This window comes from Alosa alosa, chromosome 7 (genome assembly GCF_017589495.1).
Source record: "Alosa alosa isolate M-15738 ecotype Scorff River chromosome 7, AALO_Geno_1.1, whole genome shotgun sequence".
Taxonomy (NCBI): Eukaryota; Metazoa; Chordata; class Actinopteri; order Clupeiformes; family Clupeidae; genus Alosa; species Alosa alosa.
Genome location: NC_063195.1, coordinates 22,947,121 through 22,955,255, shown reverse-complemented (window position 1 = coordinate 22,955,255; position 8,135 = coordinate 22,947,121). Strand labels below are relative to the sequence as shown.

Genomic DNA, 8,135 nt, shown 5'->3' with positions numbered 1-8,135 from the left:
CCTGTAGTCAATCTCTTACAAAACATCACTTTTTAATACTTTATCAGCACAATATAAGAAATATTTCAATATAAGAAATGTGTTAAGAAGTGAAACACAACGTATTTAAGGGACGACTGATAGGCCTACGCTTTAAAAACAGGACAATATAACAAAATGACCAAAGTTGTATCATTATTGTATCAGGAGTTCTTCGGTAATGAAAGAGTTACTTTGGGTCCAGGAGAGATGGTACAAGATGTCATCTAAACCCGATGAATAGATTGCCTACTCATAATGAACAGGCAAAACGCAACTGTATAATGTGCTCCCCACAATACGGCATATTGACAGTCCAAAGAATAGTCTAAGTTAGAAACATATATTCTATTGTAATTCAGTCTTGGTCATATGTCTGCATAAGCAGAATTAACAAATATTGCCACATCACGTATGTTTCCCATAAATTGGTCCTATAACATTTACACCTATGTGGTATGTATGCGTGTGTTTCGTGTTTGTGAATTGTGTTTCGCAGTGTCCATAAAGCTCCCTGATTGGAAAGTACACATTCGCAAAAACCACATTGTAACACGTAAAATCAGTGACAGAGACTCATGTTTTGGTCTGTGGTACTTCTTTGTCGACGTATTGCGCGGTTTTACTATGATTATGTGCATGTTTTCCTCACAAAACTCAGACTGACTGCAACCTCTCCACCTAGAGGTCCGACGTTCTCAGTTTGTTGCAAAAGTGATAAAGGGCGACCAAAGCGCCCATATATTCCTTTTTAACGTGCAGGCTGTGCTCTTCACAACAGACATCGTCTTGTTGGTAAATGTCGTGTCGTTACTCATATTTCTTACAAAGAAGTGTGTGAAGAAAACACAAGTGATCTCTTCGCCACAGAAAGGCCGGGACAGCTCTCACTCTGCTGAGTCTAAATGGTTCTCATGTTCATTTTAAGTCCTGCCCACCGGCTTTGGCAGTCATTAACTCTCTCAGGTCTCCCGAGTAGTCTGTGCGTGAAACCTCAACGATACAATGGCAGAAACTGCTCCAGCTCCCGCTGCGGCCCCAGCAAAGGCCCCTAAGAAGAAGGCGCCCCGACCCAAGAAAACTGGCCCAAGTGTGGGCGAGCTCGTCGTCAAGGCCATCTCTGCTTCAAAAGAGAAGAAAGGAGTCTCTCTGGCTGCGCTGAAGAAAGCACTGGCGGCAGGTGGGTACGATGTGGAGAAGAACAACGCTCGTGTCAAACTGGCCATCAAGAGTTTGGTCACCAAGGGAACTCTGGTCCAGACTAAAGGGACCGGCGCGTCCGGCTCGTTCAAGCTGAACAAGAAACAGGCAGTGGAAAAGAAGCCGGTAAAGAAGGCAGCTCCTAAAGCCAAGAAGCCTGCAGCGAAGAAACCTGCCGCGGCAAAGAAGCCCAAGAAGGCAGCAGCCAAGAAGCCTGCGGCCGCCAAAAAGTCTCCGAAGAAAGCAGCCAAGAAGCCCGCCACACCGAAAAAGGCAACGAAGAGCCCGAAGAAAGCCAAGAAGCCCGCTGCCCCCAAGAAGGCAGCGAAGAGCCCCAAGAAAGCAAAGGCAGCGAAACCCAAGGTGGCTAAGCCTAAAGCTGCCAAACCCAAAAAGGCTGCACCCAAGAAGAAGTAAATGTTAGCGCATTCTGTCTTTTTCACCATGTATACAAAAAGGCTCTTTTAAGAGCCACCCAAACGCTCTCTGAATGCTTTTATTCCGTCAGTGCCTGCTGGTAGGCAGAACAAATTCTGTTTGCGAATACACAATCATACTCAGCTCCTTCTGCATTTGTTTACTATAGTTCACAAAACCCCGACTGCGTCATGGATCAAATTAATGAGTGTATAAGCTACCCGACGGGGACATATAAATAAACGCGAGTGGTATCAAGTAGTGTGTAGACAATTCACTAATGCAATACAAGTACTAGTTAGCTCAACTTACCCCAGCCTTGGTGGCTCATCTAACCCCACAACCACCATTTTGATAGAAAATGCTTCTCACAACAAGCCAAGATAACATTCATGATTTTGTGTAGCCCTCACATCATAGATTACGAGGGCACCCATTGAGGTGTAATGCATCTGAATGTTCTATTCACGTTTTCTCTAAATAACCCTAACTCTGGACATGAATGGAATCCACTTTTTTTTTACCACATTTGCCATGTGCTGTACCTTTCCACAGATTGTAAAGAATGATTCCCTCTTCCGTAAAATGCTGTCACACGATACAAAAAAGAGTGGCTCATCTTACCCCTATGCCTAATGGGTTGTGTATGTAACTTTAAAATACATATTAGGTCATTTATTACGGTAACACAACATAAAATGAGACACAGCACTCAGAATATATCTAATGCAACAGGATTCCGGCAAAAACATGAAACAAAGTGAATCCAAAATAATGTGAAGACATCGTGCCAATCAGTTTATTGCGCACGCGCAGTTCACATGCATATAGGTTACTGGATCTAATGCAACAGGTGCATCCCGAAAATGCATGAAAACAAAGCCTATTTCCAAAACCTTGCAATACAACAATTTCAGCTTGTTACATTGTAATAGCCAGTACCAGTGCCAAATGTGTATCTCAGGAAGCCTCGTTGGTTTACTGGGTATTAAGTTGAACCTCTGGAAACTTCGCTGTAACTTTACCTTCTCTACTATGCCATGCGTTAACTTTTTTTGTGATTGAGCTGCTGGGCTAAAAGTTGAAGGTGGAAGTGTTATGCGCGCCAAATAGATTTCAAAATGATGTCACGCAACGAACTACACGTTGATTGGCTCTCACCATTCTGTTCTCATCCACTGAGGCACGGAGTAGCACCGCGCTGGTGTGGCATAATAAGACATGCCTTTCCACCGCATAGCATTTGAGTATTCAGACGAATTCTCAACACTTACTGAGAAAATGAGCGGTAGAGGCAAAACCGGCGGCAAGGCCAGAGCAAAGGCCAAGACTCGTTCATCCAGGGCTGGACTTCAGTTCCCCGTGGGCCGTGTGCATAGGCTGCTGCGTAAAGGCAACTATGCTCAGCGTGTCGGCGCTGGTGCACCGGTCTATTTGGCTGCTGTGCTCGAGTACCTGACTGCTGAGATTCTGGAGTTGGCCGGCAACGCTGCCCGTGACAACAAGAAGACTCGTATCATTCCCCGCCATCTGCAGTTGGCTGTGCGTAACGACGAGGAGTTGAACAAACTGCTCGGCGGAGTGACCATCGCTCAGGGTGGTGTGCTGCCCAACATCCAGGCTGTACTGCTGCCCAAGAAGACTGAGAAGTCCAAGTAAACCTGCTCCTAAGTCTCCGAAACAAAGGCTCTTTTAAGAGCCACCCAAATACCCATAAAAAAAAAATAATTCCAAGCTACCTTCGCCATTAACGTGTTTTCTGTAACGTCAAAATATGTATTCACCCAATTTAATAAAAAAACATTGAAGTAAAGAATACGTTTGTCGGGCACTAAGTAACTAATAAGACAAATAAGTCTGGTTGAAGAATGTAAACTGTTCCCTTATGAGTCCGGATTGTTAGTTAATCACGAAAGGCTGCGAGTTATTCCTGGGCCCTAGTAGTTCAAGGTGAAGACGCAGTCTTGTAACGTATTACCTCAATGATGCATACAAAATAAGGCACATCAATGGTAGTTTGGGGTTTATAAACAAGCAGTTACTTGTAGGCTTTAACGTAGCAAATACAAGCTACCTTAGGTCATATTTGTGTTTGTACTTGACGACTAACAGGTTAATTGTTTGATGTGTTTGTTTCTATAACAGGCTATATGCACTGACCGATGGAATGTTTCAGTATATTTATTTTATTTGTCATTTAAATTGAAGAGGTTTTATGAATAGTCAATCAACACAATGACGTAGGCCATTACGAGGGTGGGCTTTGTATTTTGAATTTCAGGCGGCACTCGGATGACCAATCAGCGGAGACCAACAACCTGACGTACACAGGGGGCAGGCTGAGACCGTAGGCCTTATATACCCAAGTTCTGCCATTGTGTTCATACTGTTCAATTCCGAAGAATACGTAGCAATGGCCAGAACAAAGCAAACAGCCCGCAAATCCACCGGAGGCAAGGCTCCGAGGAAGCAGCTCGCCACCAAGGCTGCGCGTAAAAGCGCACCTGCCACCGGTGGCGTGAAGAAGCCTCACCGTTACAGGCCTGGCACCGTGGCTCTGAGAGAAATCCGTCGTTACCAGAAGTCCACTGAGCTGCTGATCCGCAAGCTGCCCTTCCAGCGTCTGGTCAGGGAAATCGCTCAGGATTTCAAGACTGATCTGCGCTTCCAGAGCTCTGCGGTCATGGCTCTTCAGGAGGCTAGCGAGGCTTACCTCGTCGGTCTGTTCGAGGACACAAACCTGTGCGCCATCCACGCCAAGAGAGTCACTATCATGCCCAAGGACATCCAGCTGGCTCGTCGTATCCGTGGGGAGCGTGCTTAAGTGATTTGAAGTCAAGAACCGAAAATTCAAAGGCTCTTTTAAGAGCCACCCAAACATAGAAAAAAAAAATATGTCTTGGTTAAATTGGTTCTTGTTTGTTTAGCCCGACTATTCTTTTATTTACATGGTTCGGTATTTCTAATAAGTAGGTGTCGCGTATTCATCGCTAAATGTAATACCAACACGTGCAAGAGAGCTCGATACTAGCCAGTTAAAACATAATCTACACTCTCAGATGATCCCTCACACATAATGTAGTCATGTCCATTTACACGAATATAAGTTTCGGACTTCTGCCCAGAGAGACAGGGCTTCTCTACGACCGAGTATTAGGGCCACAAACTCGACATATTGACATTTATTTCGGGAATGAAGTTGACATTCCAAACCATTTAGTATTTATTCTTGACATGCAAACCCAGATAGTATAATAGGCTACAGCAAATACACAAATGACATCAGTAGACCACAGATGCAGTCTTCCTTGACGCAGGGTTCATAGCTTTTAGCTAACTTGTCCTATTCGCCCCTGTATACCCGGTTTTAGTTGTGCTCATTCGCTGGAACATTATCCTGGCCTGGTCAATATTTCTCCCACTATCGTGCCGTTTCTCTTCAAACCACACGAGGAGTCCATTGTGTCCCTTGACGTCCGTTTGCCAGCCGTGGCAAAATATGGACCAATGGTAAATAAAAGGTTTTAGGTGTTGGCTAAGCCTTCTACCTAATCCAGGTAGTAGCATTTCATACATTTTTGGTACAACTCTTAAAACGAATGCGTTGTTCCTGTCTGGACAGAGATGTGTTAAAAACAATGCAAGTTGTGGTGTTTTCATCAAATTGGTTTTAAGAGTGATTTCAGATAAGCATTGTATGCAAATGAATGCAGTGTAGTCTGTTTATATTGGAATTACTTTTCAAAGAGAACGTGGGTGGCTCTTAAAAGAGCCTTTGGATTAAAGCGCGTTCAAAATCAGGCTTTACTTGGAGCTGGTATACTTGGTGACGGCCTTGGTTCCCTCGGACACGGCGTGCTTGGCCAGCTCACCGGGCAGAAGCAGACGCACTGCAGTCTGGATCTCCCTGGAAGAGATGGTGGAGCGCTTGTTGTAGTGAGCCAAGCGGGAAGCCTCTCCAGCAATGCGCTCAAAGATGTCGTTCACGAAGGAGTTCATAATGCCCATAGCCTTGGAAGAGATACCGGTGTCAGGATGGACCTGCTTCAAGACTTTGTACACGTAGATGGCGTAGCTCTCCTTCCTGCTCTTTCTGCGCTTCTTGCCACCCTTGCCGGCGGTCTTTGTCACGGCTTTCTTAGAGCCCTTCTTTGGGGCAGGCTTGGCTGGATCAGGCATGTTGATATCTCGACTGTCTGTTCGATAATCTGACGGCCCTCAAATTACCCGGTATATGTCTCAAGTTTTATGCAAATAGAGGACTGCGTCATTTAAACACCCACGGCCAGAATTTCTCTGTCATTTCCCTCCGAAATCAAATACCCACACGGTTGGTCGTTTTGAATCGAAGGGGGCAGTGTCGAGAAGGTTAGCACCACCCACAGAAAATCGGTTTACAGTACACCACATCCTTTTGTTTCCTTTCCCTCACTTTTCTTCTGAATGACAGGAATCCTTCGAAATGTATGGCAAATGCCAAGTGTCAAAAATCATTAAGCGTTACAAATCACAATTACAGTTTTTCTCAGTCCCTTTGGGCCATTTCTCGAATTATGATTAACAATTTATTGGTTAATCAACAAAACTCTACGGCAAAAAAGGAAAAATCCTGTTCTTTACTGCACTGTGGCTTCTAGGCTACAGCATTGTACAAAAGGAAATGTACGGTAAAATATGGGAAACACTGCTTTACTGTAAAAGTAAACCTTTCTATACATCCTGAGGTTCCTGTCTGTCAAGCCACATGTATGCTTGACAGATTATGAAAAACAAGTTATGTCATAACTAGTTAAGACTTTAATGGCACACAAGACTTTTCAGCATGCATTTTCGTTTTGTTTTGTTTCTGCAGAGGATTTCGTTTGATCATTTGTGAACCCTAAGTTTAGATTTATCTGATGTCGTTCTATAGCGCAGTCATGGGTCGCACTTCATACACACGAGAGATTATTATAGCAATTGTTCTGGCACTTTTTTGTTGTTTTCATATGAACACATGGCTTTCCCTTGGCTACCACGGGATGAAGATTGCATTATAAGCGTCTCATGAGATGGAAATGCCCCAGTCTCTCATATCGTACTGTGTTGTTCTCAGGCAACTGCGTGGCAGTGGTTTATGTATAGCCTTTCCATAATTAAGATAACCCTATACATACAGGAACACAACCTTTTTCAGAGGAACTGGGTGGCTCTTAAAAGAGCCTTTGTGTACAAGTCGAAGGAGAGATCTGATCTTTAACCACCAAAACCGTACAGTGTACGACCCTGGCGTTTCAGAGCATAGACGACGTCCATGGCGGTCACGGTCTTTCTCTTGGCGTGCTCGGTGTAGGTGACGGCATCACGAATCACGTTCTCCAGGAAAACCTTCAACACACCACGGGTCTCCTCGTAGATGAGACCAGAGATACGCTTCACACCACCACGGCGGGCCAGACGCCTGATTGCAGGCTTGGTGATCCCCTGGATGTTATCACGAAGAACTTTGCGGTGACGCTTTGCGCCTCCTTTTCCAAGACCTTTGCCTCCTTTACCTCTGCCGGACATCTTTCAAACTTCTTGCGACTGAGAGTTGCACGAATGTGAAGAAACTACGTCTCGCAACTCACATTAGTTTCCACAGAGAGGACCTTGTTGAAAACTACTAAGCACTGCCCCTTCACTCTCCATCCTTTTTATGAATGGAGTGTGCGCGGGCATTTAAGGCGAATATACGTCACCAAAAAACGCCCACATCTGAGCTTCATCCCACCTTAGGGCATACAACATTTTTATAGAACACCTGAAGGGAACGTTAGAGACACGTTAGCCTCCAACTGCATGGCAAGGACAAACGAATTTAGAAGACTGGATCATCATAAGCAGAAGGCGCTGAAAAGGCAGTAGCCTACAGCGACGTCGTTGACGACAATAACAGGAGTATTTAATAAATTGTTAGCCAACACAGTTTTCTGTTCATTGATAGCCTTCATGACCTGCTGAGCATATATGCCTAGAGAAAATGAAAACGAAGAAAACCCAACTTTGTTCCAAGCTCCTTACGTAAATGCGACACATGGGGAGAGGATGCTTTTGGAAAAAATAAACCATGAAAAAACGAACAACTTCACTGTTATTAATGTTAGTATTTTGTTTGTTGCTTAAAAACGTTGTAGGATCTTGAAGTCTTGAGTTAGCCTACTGAATTGGCTGGTAGCCTACCATGAAGTTTGTGCATGCTCTCTCTCCAACGCAAACCAGATTTGGGGTTCTATAGCTAATTCTGGTACATAACGTTGAAAACAGATAAATGTGATTATTTGAAGCACACATACAAATACTGTAGGCTAGGTCAATTTCAAGTGCGCACTTACGTGACTAGCCTACTTCAAGTATTAGCCTATGCACAATAGATTTCTCTTCTTTAGCCTACATAATGCATAGGCTACATTTTGTAAACAAAAAGCAGCTGTGACAGGCAGCGGCCGCATATATTCTGCGTCATATCTCGCATCTTGTGA

The 8,135-nt window shown here is 44.3% G+C and overlaps 6 protein-coding genes across 6 annotated transcripts in view; 3 read left to right on the top strand and 3 right to left on the bottom strand.

Annotated features, from left to right (window-relative positions):
- The window catches only part of LOC125298313 (histone H1-like), a 1,985-nt gene extending 1,013 nt beyond the window's left edge, over positions 1-972 (bottom strand). The window contains exon 1 of the mRNA XM_048249015.1: positions 957-972. Coding sequence (XP_048104972.1) covers positions 957-972 — 16 coding nt within the window. The remainder of the gene's footprint in view (positions 1-956) is intronic.
- Positions 973-992: 20 nt separating this feature from the next.
- LOC125298518 (histone H1-like) lies at positions 993-2,180 on the top strand. Its single transcript, XM_048249300.1, has one exon. It carries the CDS (start codon positions 1,024-1,026, stop codon positions 1,633-1,635), a length of 612 nt encoding a protein of 203 aa, XP_048105257.1. The 5' UTR covers positions 993-1,023; the 3' UTR covers positions 1,636-2,180.
- A 407-nt stretch (positions 2,181-2,587) lies between these two features.
- LOC125298523 (histone H2A-like) lies at positions 2,588-3,401 on the top strand. Its single transcript, XM_048249307.1, has one exon. It carries the CDS (start codon positions 2,857-2,859, stop codon positions 3,292-3,294), a length of 438 nt encoding a protein of 145 aa, XP_048105264.1. The 5' UTR covers positions 2,588-2,856; the 3' UTR covers positions 3,295-3,401.
- Positions 3,402-4,048: 647 nt separating this feature from the next.
- On the top strand, positions 4,049-4,466 carry LOC125298528 (histone H3). The gene has a single exon (XM_048249313.1). The coding sequence runs from the start codon at positions 4,049-4,051 to the stop codon at positions 4,457-4,459; it is 411 nt and encodes a 136-aa protein (XP_048105270.1). The 3' UTR covers positions 4,460-4,466.
- A 766-nt stretch (positions 4,467-5,232) lies between these two features.
- Positions 5,233-5,906, bottom strand: LOC125298539 (histone H2B-like). The gene has a single exon (XM_048249325.1). It carries the CDS (start codon positions 5,812-5,814, stop codon positions 5,440-5,442), a length of 375 nt encoding a protein of 124 aa, XP_048105282.1. The 5' UTR covers positions 5,815-5,906; the 3' UTR covers positions 5,233-5,439.
- Positions 5,907-6,795: 889 nt separating this feature from the next.
- On the bottom strand, positions 6,796-7,199 carry LOC125298552 (histone H4). Its single transcript, XM_048249336.1, has one exon. It carries the CDS (start codon positions 7,180-7,182, stop codon positions 6,871-6,873), a length of 312 nt encoding a protein of 103 aa, XP_048105293.1. The 5' UTR covers positions 7,183-7,199; the 3' UTR covers positions 6,796-6,870.
- Between the last annotated feature and the right edge of the window lie 936 nt (positions 7,200-8,135).

Excerpts from the sequence above, each read along its gene's own strand:
- LOC125298523 (XM_048249307.1), top strand. The coding sequence starts at position 2,857 with ATGCCTTTCCACCGCATAGCATTTGAGTATTCAGACGAATTCTCAACA.
- LOC125298528 (XM_048249313.1), top strand. The coding sequence starts at position 4,049 with ATGGCCAGAACAAAGCAAACAGCCCGCAAATCCACCGGAGGCAAGGCT.
- LOC125298518 (XM_048249300.1), top strand. The coding sequence starts at position 1,024 with ATGGCAGAAACTGCTCCAGCTCCCGCTGCGGCCCCAGCAAAGGCCCCT.
- LOC125298552 (XM_048249336.1), bottom strand. The coding sequence starts at position 7,182 with ATGTCCGGCAGAGGTAAAGGAGGCAAAGGTCTTGGAAAAGGAGGCGCA.
- LOC125298539 (XM_048249325.1), bottom strand. The coding sequence starts at position 5,814 with ATGCCTGATCCAGCCAAGCCTGCCCCAAAGAAGGGCTCTAAGAAAGCC.